This window comes from Barbus barbus, assembly GCF_936440315.1.
Source record: "Barbus barbus genome assembly, chromosome: 29".
Classification (NCBI taxonomy): Eukaryota; Metazoa; Chordata; class Actinopteri; order Cypriniformes; family Cyprinidae; genus Barbus; species Barbus barbus.
This window is the reverse complement of record NC_136757.1, coordinates 25,457,371-25,482,059: the sequence shown is the minus strand read 5'-3', so window position 1 is coordinate 25,482,059 and position 24,689 is coordinate 25,457,371. Positions and strand designations below refer to the sequence as shown.

At 37.0% G+C, this 24,689-nt stretch overlaps 1 protein-coding gene across 1 annotated transcript in view; it reads right to left on the bottom strand.

Annotated features, from left to right (window-relative positions):
* LOC306848996 (plexin A3-like) overlaps nt 1-24,689 on the bottom strand; it is a 172,712-nt gene that overhangs the window by 26,165 nt on the left and 121,858 nt on the right. The window contains exons 10-15 of the mRNA XM_079383806.1: nt 17,583-17,783; nt 6,232-6,328; nt 4,173-4,363; nt 3,395-3,543; nt 3,179-3,299; nt 1,432-1,568 (exon numbers count right to left, since the gene is read on the bottom strand). Of these exons, the coding sequence (XP_079239932.1) occupies nt 1,432-1,568; nt 3,179-3,299; nt 3,395-3,543; nt 4,173-4,363; nt 6,232-6,328; nt 17,583-17,783 (896 nt within the window). The remainder of the gene's footprint in view (nt 1-1,431; nt 1,569-3,178; nt 3,300-3,394; nt 3,544-4,172; nt 4,364-6,231; nt 6,329-17,582; nt 17,784-24,689) is intronic.

Sequence of the window (24,689 nt, the reverse complement as noted above, 5' to 3'; positions counted from 1 at the left end):
ATGCAGGGCCGCATTAACCATTGGGCTAGGCGGGGCTGAAGCCCCGGGGCCCGAGCAAAGAGGGGGCCCGTTATTGGCTGTGTAGTAGATTGACTGGTCATTGGTAGCGCCGATCGCCAAAGCCCCACCACGCCCCCCACTTATTAGCACTATTATTTAGTGGAGCTTTTCCGTAAAATTTCATGCAGTAGCCTACCATTAGAGATTGAAACGTCACGTTTGAATTTGTTTTACCAATCAAATGCATTTATTCTATATTTTACTTTTGAACGACTTGTGCATGTATCAGGTGATCGCTGCGCCTAATGTCTGCATTCACCTCTCTTCACTTCGTTCTGGCGTAATCTGGAAATGGTCATGCAAAGAACAACAAGAGTTAGTAAAATTCCCAGCTATCAGGGTGTTTTACTAAAGCTGATGATGGAGTGGAAGTTGTATGGCGAGTGGACCGGACACATGGAGCAGATAAAAACATAGCGTCATCGTCGCCACAGATTTTTAGGTTAGTTTGATTATTAACTTGATGGATGTATATTGCTTGTTGTGTTTGAACAAACTCTATAGGCCTAGTATAATCGCTTTTGGGTTGAGAAATAATACGCTAGAAAATATGTCAATCGTTTTGCGCGTCATGATGTTGGCTTTAAAGGCACCTTAATGTCAAATTTAATGATCTAGAACAAATTAGTGTTTAATAATGACAATTACAAAAAACTGCTTATTTCGGGGAAAATGGAATCAGAAGTTAAATAAAAATAAATTAAAAATAGTTTTATAAGAATACATTTTTTTCATCTTCTAATTCTGTAGTCATTAAATTTTCAAATATCCATAAAAAATTGTAAATAAAATAATGTACACATTATATTAACTAATTTAATAATCACTGTAGTCACTGAATATTCATTAAAAATATATTTTTTTATATTTATTTTTAACACTACAGTGCTAACTGATTGACTGAAATTGAAATAGAAGTTGAAAAAACATTTTTTTTTTTTTTATTTACTTAAAAAAAAAAAAAAAATCATGTTTACTTACGGGTTTTGTACCAGTAAGATATCTTTGGTCGACCAAATTCACCAGCTGAGAGTTTGTGAACAACATGGCTAGACCAGCATAAACCAGTCTAGAATAGGTCTTTTTAGCCAGGAACTGACAACATTACACAATTTATATCTTCTAAGCAGATGTTACTTCATTTTAATCACCACACAGCTCGCTAACAATCACAACTAGTAATGCATCATGTTTCCTGGCACACAAGCATGTGGACATATTTGAGGACGGCCATGCACGCTCATTTGATTTCATGTGGAAATGACACATCTCGCTTCCTCCGAAGCCCAACTGTATCCCACAGATGTCGAGGGACCCAGATGCGGTCCGTGCCAGAAGATCCGGTTAAGAGCTGACACAAACGCTGCTCACCTGACAAACAGACACTCTTCCTGGGCCAAAAACACGGTCACTGTGCTCCCGGCGTCCAGATGTCGGCCTGATATAGTCAACCTGGTCCCGCCGGACATGGGTCCTTTCTCTGGCCGCACTCGGTTAAAACTCGGAGTCTAGAGGGACGAGAAAAGCAGCGCTAACTTCCGAACAGATGGAGCTCACGAAGCACGATACGGACGCTCAAGCGTGCGCTTGTTTTCCTCATTCTGGTATTACACCAAGAGATTACACTCATCACTGTAATAGAAATGTCCTGTTTGCTCTCGCGCCGTGTAGGGCTCGTTTGTTTCGGCGCAGGACCTGTCAGACGCCGTCCTCTCACAGTAATTAGTTGCATACCTGTGTAATTGGTCGGAGTGCGTGTTTTCATTTGCTTTACCCTTCTGCACGACTGAAGCTGCCTGGACGCTATTGATTAGATGTTGAGGGAATCCAGGCAGGGTCATCCATTTATATATATGTGTGTGTGTGTGTGTGTGTGCGTAAAGCTCCTGGGCTCGGGATAATAGACTAATGCCCTATTCCTGCTGGGCACCACTTAAAACTCAGCGGGGAGGAAGGGGTAATTGTGTCATTCTTTACATCCCCCTTTCCTTCAACTACATTATTACATGGGCTCCACCAGTTGATTTGATTGGCTAACGGTATGGAGGAGTGGGAATCCTAACGATTTATTTGTTTCAAGTGCAAAATCGGATTGGCTGAGTCTCAAAGGATGGATTCGTATTGATTAGCTGCGTGTAAATCACCACAAACTAAATGTTAGCAGCGATAAGGGAATCGATATGAAAAGAGCGATTAAAAAAATATAACCGCTACGAGTAAAATCGAAGGCAGCCGCCTCGCTGGCCAGTCAGGTGTCGTTTTGTGTATGAAGGTACCTGGAAACTGCTTTAAAAAGCAACATGTCATCACATTTAATATTCTAGAACAAATTCAAGTGAGTTTAGAAATAACCCATAGAGTGTAATTACAATGTTTGTATGTATTTGTAATGTGTAATGTATTTGTAATTTGTATGTAATGTTTTGTAATGTATTTCTGGCAGAAATGGAATCATAAATTAAAATTAAAAAAAATATATATATATTTTCAATTAAAAATAAGCACATTTGTCATAAAATATAAAGATAAAAAAATTGTAGATAAAAACAGTAAAAATTATAAAAGCTAAATAAATCAAAAAGACTGATTCTAAATAATGGAAAAAACATAATAAATAAATAAATAAATAATAAAATTAAAATATAAATGAACTATGAATTAATTAATTAATACTAAAATGGTAAATAAATGATAAAGATACATATTTAAAAGACATTTTTCTATTCTAAAATTATACATAATGAATAAATCAATTATTATAAATAATTGGTTAAAAAAATAATTAAAAATTTAAATACATATATTTTAACAATGAAATTATATATTTAGATTTTAATATATATTTTTATTTTAATTTATATTTATATTTTAACACAATGAAATAAGCACTGTAGTCATTAAATATTCTAAATAAATAAATAAAAATAGACATTTGGACTTTTCCAACCCCTATGGCATTTCTTCAACCAATCGCTGCACACACAGGATTATAGGATTGAATTACGATTTATTTCGATGCCTTCCTTTCTCCATATCCTGCCTGATAAAGCAACATTCTTCAAGTTTCAGAGAAAGCCAGGATTTCTTAAAATAATGTCCCAAGAAGTAGAGGACGTACCACAAAAGAGTACGTCTGAGACGACTGGGTTCGATACTCAGCGCTGCAGTCACTGATACACAGCTCCACCGGACCACCAGGGGGACTCGACATCAGAGATTCCTCCATATCACACACGATCCTGCGGGCCAAGAACAAACACAGAAATCACTCCTGCACAAAGCACTGTCCAAAAACCAATACAAATGAGCTTGCAACACAGGAAGCATAACCCACCTCTCAGCGCTGATGTATTCAGACGCAGCAGGGTTGCAGCGAACTCCCGCCACACGCACATGCGTGATCTCTCGAACCTGCAGCCCCAGATTCTCTCCTTCGATGGTCACACGTGTGCCGCCCTCCTTCGGCCCCGTCAGTGGACGGATCTATGAAGACAGAGATGACAGCTTTTCATTGGAGGATATAAAAGAATCAAATTCTAAGTGCTTTAAAGGTCACCACTATGAAAGGTGCAGTCTGGGATATTTGTCATGCAGGAGGATTGTCTATTTCAATTGTGCTTTTAACCAGAGGGACAATTGATGAAAAATTACATGCAGAAGCTACAAAAGTCTGACAAAAGGACATTTTTAATGAAGAAAATATTTTTTTTTTATAAATAAAAATAAAATACACACATTTTGATTCTAAATTAGTACATTAATATTAAATTAAATATTTTTACTACTGAAAATGGCAAAAAAATGACTAAAGATAGATTGATGAATAAATAAATCATACAGATAAATGATAAATAAATAAGTTTTTATTAAAAAAAGGTTTTATAAGTTTTATTATTAAATTTTATTAATAATAATAATAAAATGACTTTCATTCTTGGCAAAAAAAAAAAAAAGACTTTCATTCTTGACAGAAATTATTTACCACCAACCCAGTGTCTCTAACATAATTCATGTATTTCTTCACTGTTTGCTTTAATGTTTTGGTTAGGGCTCATCTGAACACAATACAAATCTGTTGTCCAGGTGGCTTTCAGATGATGTGTGTGTATTACCTTAGTGATTCGGGGATGGCTGCAGCGTACGTTGCGGCGTCCCTGATGCATCCAGTTGTGTTCGGGAGATGGACAGTGTTGCTTCAGGAGACACTTCTTATCGGCCAAACACCAGCCACACTCAAACATGCTGTCTGCCTTCAGACAGAGTCCACAGCTGTCCCTCTGAGCTTCACACTTATACAGGAGAGCTGCGTCCACACACACACAGACACACACAGAGTGAGAATATAGCCGTACTCTCAGCTGGGCAGTTAAACGCAGGCCATGTTTGGAGTGGTGCCAGCCGTGCGGTGCCAATCGATAATTGAACTGTAAGGGGAAGGTAGCCGAGGCGAAACCCACGCCTGCTTTCACTGTGCCGTGATTCATGTGCTGCCCACACACACTAATAACTCTGACCCGAGGCCTCGAGGAAGCAGAAAACCAAGGCATTCTGCTGTAGTGGGTGTAGAGGTCCAATTCTATACACAGTGGCTCTGTTCCAAACTCTAGTGAGCTCAATCACTAGTCACTGTCTACACAGGCAGCATCCTAACAGATATAGAACCGCATGTGAGTGATTTGAAATGCTGTTCACAGGTAGCAACTCGCATCAAAAAATATTAAAATAACCCCATCTAGAAGCAAATAATGTATGTAGAAGAAATGACATGACATGAAACATATTCACTGTATAGAAAATCTCAAAATATTGACAAATATTTTTGAATATTTACAAAATATCATATTCAAGTTTATAAGGCAGTGAGTTTTTCTGTCTAGTTTTTGTAACAATATTTATATTACAAATAGCATTAATATTATTGGTTAAAAATATAACATTTATAAATATAGTTTATATTATATTATATGTTAAAAATATAAAATCAATGATATAATATTTCTAAACAAATAATATTTAATTGTATTATATCACACATATGGGCATTTAAAATATCAAAATGTATTAATATATATAAAAAAATATACTTAAATGTTTATTAATCCTATAATACACTTATATTCATGAATATTATATTTATCAACATTAAATTTTAAGTAATATTTATAAATATTTATTTAAGTTTATTATAATGGAGTTTATAATAAAATTAAATACATATTTATAAATATTAACTAAAATTCAATATATATATATATTTATTTAATATTAATTTATAAATGTTCTACGTACACTTAAAATATTAAAAACAATAATAATTATATGATATAACAACATAACGTAATATTTATAAATATTTGTATAATATACATTACATTTGGATATTTCCCTACACTTTGTCTGCCATCTTGGACAAAAATCTTCACAAAGCTCCACATTCTGGGATTTTCTATTGGAAAAAGAATACAATTCATGGTGGCTTGGGTTTTGGCCAAAATGAGGTTCTTCTTTGAAAGCAGCTGTGGGATGGTGGATCTAGAGGCTAAATTGCCCATCTGAGCTCAGAATGACAAGCCACTGAAAACATGGACTAATAAACACACAACACCAATAATTTACCACAGAGATTGTATATCTGCAAATACACAGTGAGCGGTGACTTTCTGTTCCTCCCTCGCCTCTACTCCTCTGAAAGCACAGAAACACTCTGTAATAGCACACCTGATGAAGTTCTCCTCAAGAGATATATATATATATTGACTCCAGGAGGTCTTTCGACTCTTACTTCTCAAAGCGCTCAAAGTAAATGCAAACGGACAGCGGTGTGGTCGGGTTAAAAGCTGACGGACTCGGACTCCATACCATCCTCTGCAGTAATGTGAGGTTATATAAGGCTGAAGCAGGCAGGCGCCCTGTTATCAATAAAATAAAATGCCCCACGACTGAGAGAACACCTGACAGACTAAGTGTGTTTGAACAGATATCCAGATAAAATAAAATAAAAGATGCATTAAGTTCTACTTTACACGAAGGCAACACCCTTCCCACATCAAGAGGACAGGACACCGGGGAAGTCAATAAAATATGAATGTAGAGAGGATAACTTCAATATTACTTCTCTTTAGCTGTAGAAATGCCACTAGGGCGCTGAAGGTGAAGTGTGAGATTTCTTACCTCGCATGGATGACGGCTTGTCGATGGGAAAGTCACCGTCCCATACGATGGAGAAATCCACAGGCAGGTCTCCCATCTCATTCCCTTCATACCAGTACTGTGGGAAAAAGCAATAAAACAACATCTATATCAGAAAAAAACAAAATTGATTACATCTTTTTTTGCCATAAGAAAAACAATGTTGAGTTGCAAACTCAATAGCACTCGTGGCAAAATATGCCCAATCACCACTGACATCATGCGAACGTCTCAAGAGACGATTACAGATGAAGATGATGTTATTGTGTCGCTTTGTCCACCAGCCCTGCTCAGAATCAATCCTGATAACATCTTTCCTGACCCAATGGAGATGAACTTAAATCCAGATCTATCATTTGCTGCACACTCTACAGCACTCCTGGAAAAAACACGGCCAATCACGACTGACATCTTCTGAACAACACACTGACAAAGATGATGACAACACAAGCGCTTCGCTCTCTCCACAAGCACTCATTTCATCGCTGATGAGGCCATACCAAGAAAAAGAAAGTTAACAAGAGTTTTGACTTCTTGTTAACCTCTTTTCTCATCAAACACTGACTTTTTTTTGTGACAGCCACAATATATATTTACATTTAGATATTTAGCGGACGCTTTTATACAAAGTGACTAACAAATGAGGACAAGAGAAGCAATCAAAATCAACAAAAGAGCAATAATGTATAAAATATATAAAGAACGCTTTTAATGAATGATGAAGAAATGTGGTACATATAATTTTTATTGATTGATATTGGAAATAAATGACACACACACACACACACACACACACACACACAGTTAGTTAGCTGCTATTATATATAAACTACATTTACATCAAATTTTGTATACAGATTTTATATACAAAGAAAGCATATTAAATGCAAGTAAAGAGTCTACTTTAATGTTTCAATTCACGTTTGTGAAAATAATGTCAAAATGTGTAGAAATAATCTTCCAACATACTTATTCTGACCTGTACTTATAAAAATGTTAGTGCTGGGCAACGATTAAATCGCATCCAAAATAAAAGTTTTTGTTTATTTAATACATGTGTGTGTACTGTGTATATTTATTATGTATATAAAGAGACACACATACAGTATATATTTTGAAAATATTTACATGTATATATTTACATTAATATATATATATATATATATATATATATATATAAAAAATGCGCTGTGTAAATAAGTTCTGACAGCGCATTTGCGTACCGACATGGATGACACGGTTACAATTTCAGATCGCCGAACAGTACTGTATAAGATTTCTATTCAAACTGAAAGCATAATCTAGGCTAGCCGCGGCAGTTTTCAAATCAAAACTGTGACATTTCATTCACTGACACTCTTCCATCAGCAGCGCTAAACTAATCTATGAATAAATAAAACATACAAATACAGTAAATATATTTGCTGCTAAAAATAACTAGCAGAAAAACTGCTCATTAAGTCCTGCTATGGCATGTCTCCAGCATGCCGCTGCAGATCGTCAGGTGGAGCAGAAAGCAGGTGACGGCGGTTTTTACTGTCTGGGCTTTAATTAGTAACAACACTGAGAGCACTTAGCCAACGCAACCCTGAGAGAATATCGCTGATCAGGCGCATCGATCGGCAGCTGCTTGCTTAAGAGACTTCAAGACCAGATGAGGAGTCCAAGAGAACTCGAGTAAACCTACCAGAGCGAAGAAGCTCTGATTTCAGCTTTATGAACCGTCACGACCGCACTTTAGCTTTGTTTGCTTGATGAACAGGAGATCGTGCCATTTGAAAGAACTACGAAAACACTCAAGGACTAAACAGTTCAGCACATGGTTTATTTCAGTGCAAAAATCAACATACTTTTTGCACTGAATGCACATTGGCTTAATATACATATAAATGGTTTTCCGAATGATTTATGCAGAGATATGCTTCATTAATGCACCCAAATTAGTTTACTATTAAGGAAGAATTCACAAAAAAAATAGCACGTGGTGTTTCCGTGCAAAACCTGCAACTTATTCACTTATGCTGCTAGAGCAGAAAAATGTTTTAATTTGTGGACAACTTTACCTGATTTACCCGATTACTAAAAAAAAATAAAAAATGGTGTAGAAACAATTTTTATTAAGAAATTGCTAGTAAATGTTATACATTGTACAAGTAATAAATTGCATTAAACATGAAATTATGAGATAAAAAATTGAAATATCATTGTCTTCTAAAATGTACTCCAGTAATTTTGTTTTATTTACAAATCTGAATTTTTTTACAGTACAAAACAACATAGCCAACGTGCAAATAAACAGCCCTATTCGTTCTTACTGCATTCTCCCTCAGCAGTGAAAACTGCACCGCATTTATTTCCATTTATGGCCAAACCAAAATCTATTTTGGAAAAAAAGCAAAAGAACACCCTGCCTTGATGAAACCTCATGCCTCGGCCGGTCATTAGGGCCGATTGAAACGTCAGCTGTTACATCAGCGTTCATTCAGCCATACAGCCCAGATAAATCACAACAGAGAAAACAAGCGTTGCCACATCGCTCCCCAGCCGTCTAAGAGGCCCTGAAGAGTGGAAAATGGCCCTCGGTGGTGTGTGCGGTAAAGCCAGAGTCTTTCTGCAGCTGTTCTTGGGGGAAAATATCTGGGAGGAACTCAAGCGAGCTCTGCAGTGGAAAAGGTGGTGAAAAGCTGAACTAAACCTCACTCAACCTGTTGACGCCAGGCACCCAGCAGTCATACATCTCTATGAGACACAGCTGCTGGGGTCTTAATTGGGGTCAATTACAGGCGACCCACATACTGGCATACAGGTCGCAGGGGTCACAACTTCAACATCATTAACTTATCTTGGAATTTGTTGAGCTGTTACGCAGTCAAGCTAAAGGGCCTACGGAGTAATGCATTTCATAAAATGGTGCAAAAAATCACAGGAGCATGTGAATGCTAGAAATTTCAAACAATGTCTTTCCATAGAGCATGTCCGTAAATGTATGCATGCAACAAATTACCGTATTCTTTTTTGCTAGTTAATTTCACCCAATAGGATGAAACAAGCATAACGGATGTGTAAACCTTTTGTAAAACAATTCTTATGTAATATGTCGCACTGAATGGGACAATTTATATAATAATTGTTACATGAACAATGCATGAAAGAGGCCTAATGAGACTTTTTTAATAAAACTTTTAAAATGGTGTTTTCTGAAAATAAAAGCATCTATGAAATCAAACAAACAAAAAAAAATTATGCATATAGCTTTTGCTTGTGCTTACAAAATCTGTGAGATGACTGTTTCTCTATATATATATATATATATATATATATATATATATATATATATATATATATATATATATATATATATATATATTTGTTGTTTTTTTCCTGTTGTACCGAAATCGAATGAAACCGTAACCCATACCGAACAGTGACATCTGTGTACCGTGCCACCCCTAATATATATATACACACACACACAGATATATATATCTATATATATATATATATTATTATTATTATTATTATTTTTTTTTTTTTTACATTTTTGGCATGAAATTGATGTGTTTTTTGTCTATTGCTTCTACTGCCTTGAAAGGTTTGCTTTTAGGAGATTAGCCTGCGTGTGTAAATGGGTGGAAGCCTTTGTGTTTGCCCATACAATACCGCTTATCTCTGCCAGTAGTGAATTGATTTTCCTCTAGCTTGTCTTCTCACTGTATCGCAGCATGTTATGTGTAGACAGCCTGGCCTGGTTCTGTCAGAGGCCTCACTGGAAATAACTGGCAAATGACAGAAAGGTAATCTTACCTCTAAAACCGTCCTCAATTTATCAGCAGCCCTGAAAGCGCAAAACGCAACCCAGGTCGGGTGCTATCACAGGAATAAAGGCCATTTCCTCCATTTTGATTTAGCTTTGTACCCATCCTTGGGATACATTTCAATCCCGTTTGCACATTTAATCAAAGGTTATAATATCTGCTAGCGGCACGTGGGTTTTTAAAGAGACCACTCTTAAAAATTGGTGTGCTCAATAATCAGTTAATACGGTGCTACCGTATATGGCAGCAGCTATGATGAATAACCGGAGATATTGACTCAGGAGGAAAAAATGCTGCTTCTCGAAAAGCAGCCTTCTCTTGAAATTAAGTGATTGCAATTAATTCAAGTGGAACTCGGTGGAACTAAGTATTTAGTCTTTAATAGGATTTTATTGTTTAAAAGATGTTTTCATAGACCTCATCTCTCCGGATACGCTCGGCTCCAGTTGACCTGTCAATGGCGTCTCCTTCGAGTGACAGAATGAAAATCAATATAACTTAATGATGGAGGACCTGCACGTTTAATTAAGTTACAAATTGGACCAGACTCAGCACAAAAAAAAACACAACGGCATCAATGGTATGAGCAGAATGAGCCTGCTGTGTGTGCGGCATTACTTTACGGTAACCTAATTATTGAATCATAGCTATCCCATTACTAACGACAGTCCAGTAATAACAGCATATAATTCACTTCACCGAATGTTGCGTCATGGGCTAATTTCTAGGTTGGGAGAGGGGAATTCTGGGTTATGATAAAAGATACAGCTTCTGTCAGTCCAACTATGATGTGATTTGGTTTGGTCGATCGCCACTGGAAATAAATAATGTACAAGCAGTTCTCCTAAAGCAAGGAGGATAAGGAAAGGTGGCCACATGGATGCGCAGGCAACACGTGTCACCATAAATGAGCTGAGCACGCTGACCTAAAGCATTTTTCTGGTGCATTACTCTTGGAGGGATTTCTTCATTTGGAGGTTCTAGCGCAGCTGAGCCTCTTAATACACAGAGAAACGCTCAGGGTGCAGTTAATGCGATACATTACGCCTGAGACATATACAGTGGATTGATAACCACATTAGTTGATCAATTTATTTTAACAAGGCCAACCTGCTTCCCCACGGCAACCTAATAGTGTTTAGAGTTTAAAGAAGCACGCCTGTGACTGGACTGAAATGCCATGAACAAGTAACTGAAAGTACCTGAGAAACTTTTTTTGGCCGTAGTCAGGCTCAAACTGTTCAACCCATGCAACCCAGGTGATTGTTAAAACATGTTCCTCTCGGTAGTACGGTACAAAACGGCTAATGCCTGATTGAGCACTTGATGAGAATAATAGAATAATGAGGGTGAGGTGGTTCAAAATGCCTGACAAAAATAACATGTAAGTGTTTTTATTCAAAAAGCTTCCACTACCCAGCATCGAGGATAATGGGGTTCTTTGGAGAGGGCCCTCTCCATCAAGAGCCTGGTTCAGAACTTGGGCATTGTGTAAAAAAGGCCTTTGGCGGTACGTTTCCCCGGTAACACGGCCGGTGCCTGTCGCTAAGGGGTCAGCGGCGCTTAGCAACACTTATGCTCATGGATTCATTTGGAGTATTTTGCACACCTCTCTTCTTGAGAAAAAAAGTGAATTTCTTTGGATTTTGCTTCTGCCCAGCAAAAAGCACAACCATTTCAGACGTTTTTTTTTCATGACTAGAATAAAATTAAAAAGCACACAGAAAGTGGTTATTATGTTCTGGCAGGGACAAGAACATTTATATTTTGTCTTTCAAGCAATGTACTATATGAGCAGATGGTGCATCAAACCTATGTTCAAGCTATAGCTGTTCATTAGTGATTCTTGAGTGCCACGCAACAGAAAAATGGTCAGCCTGGAACAAAAGAAACAGTCAAATATGACTGACATGCTGTCATATGGTTAAATAAGTAAACAACTGTGGTTTTACACAACTGTAAATGTGGCTTCAAAAGATTTAAGTACCTTATATTTTTTCCTGAGAGAAAATGTTGTTCCTTTCATAACTGATAATGAAATCTTTGGAAATATTAATGGACTAATAACATCTCCCTGAGGCACACCTTATCGAAATACCATATTTGCTTTGCTTTCACATGATTTGGCTGTTTAGTTGATATCATCATGACTAGTGATTACCAAGTAGTTGGTTAGCTTTGTCCAATCAACTTTTAGTACGCTGTTACTTAGCATTAAATGTTTGAACATGGTCACAGTGTTCAACTAGGTCATGAATTGGACCTTTTGGTCACTGGCTCTGATCATCTACCATTTTCCTCACAGACACCATGACTTAATTTATTAGCTAGAACAATTAGCATGTTGTTATATTATTGCAACCATCAGCTTTCCCAGTATGTTACTATCAGAGTACAGTAAAGTTCTTTGCAGAGTACGTGATGTTAAAGCCACACAATAGCAGCATTGTGAAATACTGAAAAGGCAGCTGTCCGAAATCTGGGGTGAGGCAGGAAAGGGAAACAGTCAAGAAATTAGGGAGAATGCAGGGCCAGTTAACTTGATTTTTGTCAAAAATAATGACCCCTCAATTCCAGCGCAAGCGAGAGATGTGCCCTAAGGGAGACCACTTACATCGAGATAAGAGCTGATTAACTAGCTGTAATACAACACCAGTAGCTTGTGTGCCTTTGCCTTCAACATTGTGAGGTCAATAAAAACCACTGCGATTCTCACAGGCATGGAAGCTAATGTTAACAATTGCTAAAATTCCATGCTACAAAAAGGGTCATGCAATAAAAAAAGTGCATTTTTTATAAAAAATGAGTTAAAATTGAAAATAAAGTAAATAATCAATTAGAAACATACATTACCCACTAAAATCTTTATAACAAATAACAACAACAACAAATAAACTATTACAAACAAACAAACAAAAATTGCATCAAACTTACTGTCCACTAAAATCCACAATAAATACATTTATTTATTTGACAGTCAGAAGTTAACTGATAATTCACTGCAATCAATTCACACCTATGATATTCGTAAATAAAAACAGAAAAGAAACAAAAGACTTGAGCGCAAATTTGAGGTTGAACTGAAGTTAAAAAAGCATAAGAGAGAGAACAATGACCTTAAAACCTCATCTTTTTTCTATTTGCTTCACCTACCAGTAAACGAACAGAGCTATGATTACTTTTCTTGAGTAGAGTACGAGAAAAAAAAATAGCTGACCATTTCATACACGTTCTCGGGTGATGTGTAAACAGAAGTTGATCGATTCGCCGCCGCCCATCCGAAGGCACTCACAATTTCATTAGCATGGACCCCACGGCCTCAAAGTCACCTGCCGTCGGCTCCCAGAAGACTATATGGTGCCATTTGCCTTGACGGCCATATTGATTGATTCTCGCTGCCTCCCATGACAGCATGTGAGAGAGAGGACACGTGCTGAGGAAGGGAGTGGTGGACAGATGATGACATACTCTCCTGGGAGTCAGTGTAATCTGTATCAGGTCTACGCTGATGTTCGATTGCTATTCAGGAAAGATGCATGTCATGAGAGAGATGATGTGCTTTTTCTTTACTGTGTCACTGCTAATCAGACCATAAATTAATCTGTGCATGTCCAGACCAACACAGATGAGCACAAAGAGGTGAGAGACAAAGAGATTAAAGATAAAGGGGGGATGGGGGATGATGAGGAGAAACTGTGAGAACGTGAGGGTTTGGTTTCCCATCACAGTGAGGTAGAAACAAAGAATTCATCTAGTCCAACCTTTCTGAGCAGGTTTAAGTTAGTTAAACTGTCAACATGAACTAGCCATCTACCTGAAAAAAGACACATTAGGTCTCATAGTTGAATGGAAACATGCACAACTGACAAATACAAGTGAAAATATTTCTGTTTTCCACAAAATAATCATGCAGTCCCATGCAGACCACAGAACACTACAAGTGTAACGGGACGTGATAAAGCTAGATCACTCTCATCAAAATTAATGAAGTTGTCTGCCAATCCACAATGTTTATACAGGGCATGCAAACTACGCAAACTATGCTAAACTAGGCGACAAATACTAACAAATCTATACTAGTTTGAACTAACATGACCAGCATAATACTAATTTTCTGAGAGAAAAAAAAAAGACAGCCATTACAAGCTGACAATGAGGAAAAAAGGCATAAAACAAATGATTTGTGTAGCATAAGAAATATACAAAGGAGATTGTTCATCAAACTCTTTATTGCTTCATTTAAAATGTCAAAGTAAATAAATAAAAACAACATTTCTTTATTTTCAATTTGCTAATAAATAACTAAATAAATAAAATGTCTGGTATGAATCAGTGTCATTAGATTACTGTTAGTTTGTATTAATATTTTGAATTTATTTTTTTAATTTTCCAATTTCATTTTAATTTAGTGTTTAGTCATTTTATTGTTTTTGTGCTAAAAAGTGCCAAATGCGAGGGAAAATTAGCATCAGTGAGCAAATAAATATTATTACATGATTGCAGCAGGGAGTACTTTAACCACCTCTTGATAAAAAAAAAAATCCAGTTTTTCTATTTCAAAAAGCACATAAATAATATTTCATTTTTACAGAATATAAAAGAAAATCCAGAAAATCACATTGTATGATTTTTGAATAATTAATTTCCATTTTATTGCATGCATTAAGTATTTGATACAATAGAAAAAAATTACTTAATATTTGGTACAGAAACCTTTGTTTACAATTACAGAGGTCAGACTTTTCCTATAGTTCTTGACCAGGTTTGCACACACTGCAGCAGGGATTTTGGCCCAATCCTCCATACAGGTCTTCTCCAGATCTTTCAGGTTTTGGGGCTGTCGCTGGGCAACACGGAGTTTCAGCTCCCTCCATAGATTTTCTATTGGGTTCAGGTCTGGAGACTGGCTAGGCCACTCCAGGACCTTGAAATGCTTCTTACGGAGCCACTCCTTAGTTGCCCTTGCTGTGTGTTTGGGGTCATTGTCATGCTGGAAGACCCAGCCACGACCCATCTTCAATGCTCTTACTGAGGGAAGGAGGTTGTTGCCCAAAATCTTGCGATACATGGCCACATCCATCCTCCCCTCAATACGGTGCAGTCGTCCTGTCCCCTTTGCAGAAAAGCACCTCCAAAGCATGATGTTTCCACCCCCATGCTTCACGGTTGAGATGGTGTTCTTGGGATTGTACTCATCCTTCTTCTTCCTCCAAACACGGCAAGTGGAGTTTATACCAAAAAGTTCTATTTTGGTCTCATCTGACCACATGACCTTCTCCCATAACGAGTTCAAACAGGTGCAATTAATACAGGTAATGAGTGGAGGATAGGAGGGCTTCTTAAAGACAAACTAACAGGTTTGTGAGAGCCAGAATTCTTGCTGGTTGGTAGGTGATCTAATACTTATTTCATGCAATAAAATGGAAGTTAATTATTTAAAAATCATACAATGTGATTTTCTGGATTTTTTTTTATATTCTGTCTCTCACAGTTGAGGTGTACCTACGATGAAAATTACAGATCTCTCCATTCTTTGTAAGTGGGAAAACTTGAAGCTCTTACATACAAAAAACTTTGTCAGTCATTAAGGAATCTATATGTCACGCTGTGTAACAGTTCTGCAGTCAGTGTGGACAGATAAGTCGCATCACAGCTCCTTATGACACAGGATGTTAGGCGCTGTGAAATGGTTGGTTTTGCACGATTTTGCAAATAAAAGACCCCCACAGAAATCCCCATGTCAATATTCATCTGCGATAAGTAAATATGAAAACCTGTTGCCCTCCATATAGTCAATATGCACCAGCATCATCACTGACAGGCGGCTGCAAAACTCACTTTGCATCTAAATGCCTTCAGGTCCAAGGCTGCCTTTAGACTGCACAAGTCACTACGTTACAATTCCAATTTAAATGCATAGCGCTGTCAGAGACGGGAGCGCGGGTCAGAGACAGGGAGACTGATGAACAGGAGGAGATGAGTCAAAACAGATGGAAGGACAACAGTTGCACCGACCGGTGTCCAGCGAGGGGACCTTCGAACAGTGCGAGAACAGCAGCATGTCTCATTCCTGGAAAGGACTACAATCAATCCAGCACTGGGGCGAGCACTACAGACGTGATCCTCATTATTAAATTGCGACGGGATATCAATTGTCTTGTCGCAGGGTTCGGGCTAGTGGATTGACCTTTGACCCTGTCAGGGTACAGAGGTCAAAGGGCACACACTCCACCTCAACCGTGGCAAATGGGGTTCACCGCATTCCTTTTAACCGGGTCACACTGTCGTGCCAAATTACGAGGCACGTCCAGCGCCTAGCTAATTATCTTACAAAATTCCCTGAGGTTATCGTGACAACCAGATGGGTCGCAGACGGCAAGCACCTGTACCGCCCGCATATGAAAGCGAACAGGAGGACAGAGAGAGAGAGAGAGATTCTCAATGTCAACATCTTGACATGCTCCATTTTTCACTGGGATTGAGAAAACAACACTTTCAGCGTTATAAATTGATGTCTTTGCCGATTTACCCGGATAAAGATTCGTATTTTTTTATGATCAGTGATTCAGCGAGAAGTCACCTTGGCTTTCTCAGCATATTTCAGACAAATTTATCACCACCTCTTTGCCCTACAAGCGACGATTTGCAGCTCATACTAATTTTTTAAATGGAAAAATAATGTCACAAAGCCAAATATAATGAGAGAAAACAATGCATCTGTTCGTATGACAATTATTCAAATGCCATCTGGGGTGAGGCTACGCTTGGAAAAATACGCTGATTAATAAATGACATGCTTGCCATATATTGAAAGCAATAGTTCGCTCAAAAATAACAGTTCCGTCATTATTTTCTCACCCTCATGTCATTCCAAACCCGTATACTGTAATTTTGTTCTTTTTTCTGCTTACCACTGAAAGTAAATAATCTTCATAAAGAAAATTCCCATCTAATTCTAAAAAAAAAAAAAATAGTAATAAAAATAAAAAATAAAACACCATAAATATGACTTCTGCACTGCAAGTCTGTGTAACAAACAGACTGAAATTGAAGTCATTGTGTGTTGATAATAAATAAACGGGTTATTTTCAAATTTCAGATTTCCTTCAGAAATCATTCTAATATGCTGATTTGCTGCTCAAGAAACAATTCTTATTATTAATGCTGAAACTTTTGTGTGTGTGAATATTTCCCTGAATACCGAGATTAATGATTAAAATTCAGGATTCTTTGAAGAATTAAAAAAAACAACAACTATACTGACCCCAAACATTTGAACATTAGTGTATATGAATGGAAACCCGGATATTAATAAATGCCATTGTCTCTTGAGTCTCTAATAACCAAACATCATGACATTAAATTGATATTCATGGTGTTTTATAGTGCTTGACATCAGGGTGAATAAATAATAACATTATTATTTTTATGTAAAATATTCCTTTAAGAAATTCTGCCATTGCTAAAGGATGTCAACTTTCATATGTGAAAGAGTTGTTGTCTTAGAAATACACTTACCGAAGTGTTCTGGCACTGGATGCAGGAGCTGTTGAAACGGACCGCGGGAATACGCTGGACTTTGCCCTGGATTTTAAAGACGCACTCATAGTTCTTTTGTCCCGACTGAGGCTGGGGCAAATTCCGAGCTCGCAGCGTGATTGGCCGAACGATCCCCGCCGGTACCAGGATGTCGCTGCTAGGCAGAATCTGCGGGCAACCCTGAAAATGACAAAAAAGACAATGTTATAATTCAGTCTCGGAGCAAAGCACAAACAATCCCGACTCATAAATATCGTAACCGATTCCACTTTCATTCCAAAGATGACACTGATTCCAGTTTATTGAGCTGAAGGACAATAAATAACATCTATTTGGCTGAAACTTTGCCTACAAACCTGGCATTCGGTCTCACACAAATGCACCAAGAAAGGAAATCGAGGCCATTAGGGCGGGAATAACTTAAAATCCAGCAATCTGAGGCTAAAAACCCTATTACACAGCACTTGCATCCATCTCCAGTTTTACGAAGCGCGGGTTCTCTCGGCAGATCACACTGATGAAGCGGTAAATGAATATCTTCCTTAGTCCTGCGTGTCAAGTCGCGCTAGAAGAGTCATTACGGTCTACTCTACCCGTAACCGATTGCGGCATTTATCAAAGACACTCATATTGACGTGACTTCTGATCACACCGATGGAAAACGACTCTCATATCCTGAGATATATTAGCAGGTCAGAAACGACGACACATGCAGAGCACAATCTGGAGAGAGAAACAAGGTTCCTGTTTATACAAACTGCATTAATTGATTGATGATTATCACTTATCGACGGGTGCAGGTTGCAAACCAGCTCTTCTCCTTCCAAGTTGTGCATCTGAGGATATTTCGGACGATCTGTAATCTATTTAACACTGAACAATAATCAGGGTGGCAGGCAGAGGAAACTTGCAGGCAGAGGAAACATAAATCAGAGCGACTAGCCACCCAGCTCACCGGCAGCCCAAGCCAAAAAAGCAGCATGCTTAACAATGATGCAACTATTTAACCCGGACCACCATCAATCTGCACAAGTTTGCATATCAGCGCGACAATAAATCTCATTTTCATATTGGGTGTTTGTAAGGAAGGATTTACTCCCCGTGGAGGCACGAGGGGCACACAGGTGGCGACTGCAGCGAGAGGAAGGATAGCATGCCTTCACACTGCAAAATGAGCACGATGAATCACCTTTAGTTCTGCCGAAGATGACAACAGTGAACTAATGATAAATTACTCCAGACGACTGGCCCGTAAACAAATACACCGTCCACGGGCATCAGAAAGCGACTCTGATAAGGCCAAACTCAGGATGGGTGTATTTAATGAGAAAACACAAAGCTCAGTCACTGAAAAGGGTTTCAGCTGTTGCAATTTTCTGCTAAAATGCTGCATGTGTGATCCGTGGCTCAGAACCGCAAAATATACATACTCTCCCTGCTATGTTTATTTCCTTAGTGTATAGTATTTCAAAAGTAGTATGTCAAACACTTTTATGCAGTACTGTATCTCTGAATGAGCAGTACACAACTCAATACAGGAAAACCCCTCAGATTACCTTTACCAAGATTTAAAAGTATACATCAGATGTGTGCTTTCTGGACACTTGGCTGGACTGTATTCATGACACACACTTGGATATTAATAGAACATACTTTGACCAGCTCAAAGGTAAGTTCTTCATCAAATGTATGTAGTACATTCTGTGAAAATACACAAATTCAGATTCAGCTAAGGATGTGAAGGATGTGATGCTTCAAGCTTCAAACAATACTTTGAACGCTCACTGAAAGCAAAAACATTAAATAAGTAAAAAAACACATTCTTATAATATTCAACACTGCATCATTAAACTGAGAATGACTATAACCCAATTACTAAATTAGAAAATTTCAATTGAGGTAGCATACATGATGACAGAATTGAAATTCAAATTTAAATGCAAGGAAGTAAAATTAAATTGAACTGAAGCTCAAAGAGATCCACATAACAATTTAAAAAAAAAAAAAGCAGTTTAAAAAGACAAATGTTTAATGTTTCCTACATATACAGAACAGACAGACAGAATGATAGACAGAATAAGAATGACAACATTAGAACTAACAATAGCTAGATTTAATGAACAATAGCCAGAAAGAATGATGACTGAATAACAGAACAACGTAATGATAGACAGAACAATGTAACGGCAGACAGATAGACACACAAACAGACAGACAGACATAACAGAGGGACAGATAGATAGAACAAAAGATAGACAGAGAGAATGACAGACAGATGGATAGACCACAGACAGAGATAACAGATGGACAGATAGATAGAACAAAACAGACAGAGAGAACGACAGACAGACAGATAAGATGATATAGAATGACAGACAGACAGACAGACAGACAGACAGATAGACAGATAGACAGACAGACAGACAGATAGACAGACAGACAGATAAGATGATATAGAATGACGGATAGACAGACAGACAGATAAGATGATATAGAATGACAGACAGACAGACAGACAGACAGATAGACAGATAGACAGACGGATAGATAGACAGACAGATAACAGATGGATAGAATAACAGACAGACAGACAGACAGACAGACAGATAGACAGTCAGACAGACAGACGGATAGATAGACAGACAGATAACAGATGGATAGAATAACACAGACAGACAGACAGACAGACAGACGGATAGATAGACAGACAGATAACAGATGGATAGAATAACAGACAGACAGACAGACAGATAAGATGATATAGAATGACGGATAGACAGACAGACAGATAAGATGATATAGAATGACAGACAGACAGATAGACAGACAGATAGACAGTCAGACAGACAGATAGACAGACAGACAGACAGACAGACAGACGGATAGATAGACAGACAGATAACAGATGGATAGAATAACAGACAGACAGACAGACAGACAGACAGATAAGATGATATAGAATGACGGATAGACAGACAGACAGATAAGATGATATAGAATGACAGACAGACAGACAGATAGACAGTCAGACAGACAGATAGACAGACAGACAGACGGATAGATAGACAGATAGATAATAGATGGATAGAATAACAGACAGACACTGGCAGAAATAAAGGAAATTTGACAAAAACGAAGAGAGAACGAGACTGAATTACTGAATTTGCACCACTGCTCTGAGTTCCCTGACCCGCTGCTGCTGGAGTGGATTACACAACAGTTAAATCCTGTCTCTTTCAAAGTTTCAAAGTACCTCCACGAGAGGCTGATTCAAGGTGATGAAAACGAGGGGGACAAATTACAACCCATGGAGGAGCGCTAACAGACTGCAGTCAGAGATATTTAGCACAGGTGATTCTGTTAATGGACTATAATGGGCTTTTCATCAAGTTTTTGCCGTTTAGAATCGGGATGCAGCTACTCCATCGTGTGCGTGCACGCCAAAGTTTTAGCACATGACATCATTAGTCTGATCCAAAACCACCATTTGCAAAATAGTTTTTAAATTTCTCCTGATAATTCCTCCAACCATACGCTATCATCTGAAAACAAATTGATCTATCTATCTCCATCCATCGTTAATATTACAAACAAAACTGTCCTTAAATCTCATTACAGTTTGGCTGATTGTTTTCCGCTGTCAATTAGAAACCTCCACCATCTTTTCTCTTAACAAACCTGCTAACAACATCCGTTGCTGTGTATACTCTGCTCAAATTGAAGGCAACTTCCCCCTGAAGACATCCTGCCCCGTCCCTCTTAATGTCAGTTTGCTTGTTCTCATTAACAAGCTCCAATCACTACTTAATTATGAAATAAACAAGCGAGGGATGGAGTGTTTGCTAAACGTGGCTCAAAGGTTACAGATAAGCTGAAGAGCTTGTTAACTAAAGAGCGGCGAGGTAATGTCAGCGTTTACCAGTACATAACTCATCACGCCGGGAGCACTGCATATATAATGTGTAGCTGTTCTTCTGATTGGACGAGCCTTGTTTGAAGCTACATCAATTTAATTATATATTAAAGTGCCATGTTGCCATGGTGGCATCTGTAAACAGCCTACGGTTAGGCTAATGAACTATATTACGCACAGAAGAATTGTTTATTGAGGTTATTATGATTAATATGTTTCATTACTGAACAGCCGTGTCTTTGCATCATGTTGTGGCTAAAACCCAATAGCTACGCTGTAAGCATACAAAATTATTTGCATGACCTTAAACAGATATTAACAACAGGATATGATGTCACACCTGCTGTTTGAAAAATAAATGTAAATGGTAATTAATAAATAAGTGATAAAAAATAATACATTCAAAAAGTTAAAACATACTATCTACTTTTCCAAGACATTGCAAACAACGGAGCTTGAGGTTTCTAGATTTCAACGCAAAAAACTTTAATAAAAAAATAAATAAAAAAAAACTATATATAAATTCTTTATTTAAAGGAACACTCCACTTTTTTTGGAAATAGGCTCATTTTCCAAGTCCCCAAGAGTTAAACAGTTGAGTTTTACCGTTTTCAATCCTGAGCCTTGTTTTCAAAGAATAGATCTTAAAGAATTAAGAATGAATTTTTCTTAATGCACTGGCAAACAGTCTTTTTCTTGTTTTAAACATTCATTTATTAGAATTCAGTGAGATTTTTGCTTAAAACAAGAAATTTACAATCTTACACAGTTTGTAGACATTCACAAAAAAAATCTGTTTTGCAGTGTTATATCGACAAATCTGTGATGTACAGCTCATACTGGTCAAACAGATTTTTGCAATATGAAAGTATATTAAAAACCAACTTTAATAAAATAAATAAATTGTGTGAATACCATGGTTATTATAGTTTATGAAAACCGAAATTAAAATTAAAAACATTTTTGTTGCTTGAAATAAAAATTAACTATTTATTTTATGAAATAAAATATTTTTAAAAGTTTTATTTCAGCTAATTGCTAAAGCAGCCTTTCTAATTTTAATTCAGTTTAACTTAATGTACCAAAATAAAACTGAAATAAATTTGAATAAAAAACTATAGACTTAAAACACCCTGAAAATGACAAAAACTCAAACTAAAATTAAAATGAATAAAAATAGAAATGCAAGCTGATTTAAAATTGTTAAAACCTATAATGGTAGGCTATTTCAATGACACTAAAACAACCCTGTTAAGTGCAACTTTAAACGTGGTAAACACTGTACCTCAAAGTCTCTCGTGGCTTATTGCATTACCAAACAGGAGGCCATATTCATGCATTACAAAAATGAAATACCGTCCAATAAAAACACCCAATGTTTGCATTTACAGCGGCTTAAACGATGAATTATCCTATTTGGCTTTCACGTAAGGTTCAATGCCTTCCTGTGTGACATCATAATGCCGCCGCCCGTGTTTTTATGCATCTACACGGCAGCGGTAACTGTATCCAGCCACCCGAGCAGCTGCTTGTTTCCCCAGTAGGGCTTTTCCCTTGCACTGATTAGCACCCCATTAGGAGAGGCCTGGCAGCTTACTGCCTGTTGACAGTCTCTCCATTAACCTTATTGTGCATATCTCGCTTATCACACAGCTAAGCACTTTTCTCCGTTGAAACATAAAAAGCCGGAGCGGCCGAGGGAGAGAAATTCATACCACACATTTAGAAAATGCATGCACACACACAAACATACACACGCACAAACACACGCACACACAAAATGCACAAGAAATCCAGGAAGAATTTTTCACTGCAGGTCGGCTAGAGGAAAAAACTAATTGTTGCTTACATATATAATTTCCCGAGCAGTCAGTTGCTCAGTCACTCACTCCGTTTTTCCATTCCTTCTACCCTGTTAATCCCATTTTCAGTCTTCATAAACCATAATCCATGAAATATGCTCCCTTCCCTCAGAGCCGAGAAAAATAAATTCAGTCTCCGGATCACTTGGGAGCTGTTCCAATTAAACGTTACATGATATTTTTTGACCTTATTCTTCAGCTAAAGCTGATTTTTTAAATGGCTTGTATAATCTGAGGCGCGTGTTGAAGTTTCTAAAGCTTTGATTGGTTGATTGGAGCTGGATTATATTCTGAAGGTGCTTTATGAAGCCTGACTTGAAAGAAATTACAAATAACTACATATTATAGTCCATATAGAAATGTCAGTTCACTGCAGAGGCTGAACTAATCATCAACACGACAGCACTGATGAAAGACACATTCAACAATGAGATTTGGAGCTGTGGCCTAGCTGTGGTCCTCAAGCATAGTAATCAAATAACACCATGGTACATAAATATGGTAATCAGAAAGTACCATAATACCTGAATATGGTAAATAATTCAAACAATATAATGGCATTTCGGTCAAGCACAAATAAAAAAAAATCCAAATAAAGATGAACTTTAAAAGACAAGTTTAAAAACCTGTCCTAAGAAATATGTTCATAGAAATGTACATGTATAATTTTCCAAAAAGAAAAAAAAAATTGACAGAAAAAATATTCAATTATAAATGTATACTGCATAATACAACAAATTATCATCATCATAAAATATATAAAGAAATATATATATATAAAGAAATATATATATATATATATATATATATATATATATATATATATATATATATTTATTAGAGCTGTCAAACGATTAATCGCATCCAAAATAAAAGTTTTTGTTTACATAATATATGTGTGTGTACTGTGTATATTTATTATGTACACATACATGTATATATTTAAGAACAATTTTATATTTGTATATTAAATATATTTATATATACTATAAATTATTTATTATTATTATTATTTAGTCATTTAGCAGACGCTTTACAAATGAGGACATTAGAAGCAATCAAAACCAACAAAAGAGCAACAACTACAAGTGCTATTACAAGTCTCAGTTAGCCTAACGCAGTACACATAAAAAGTTTATTTTTTATTTTTTATAAGAAACAAGTAGATAGAATAGAAAAAATAAAGCTAATGTTAGTTTTACAAGAAAAGCTAGCAGTTAGAGAATAAATATGCAATTGATAGAGGGTCAAATGTGTGTTTTTTTTTTTTATAAAAAGAAGATAGATAAAAAAAATTAGAGAGTGCTAGAG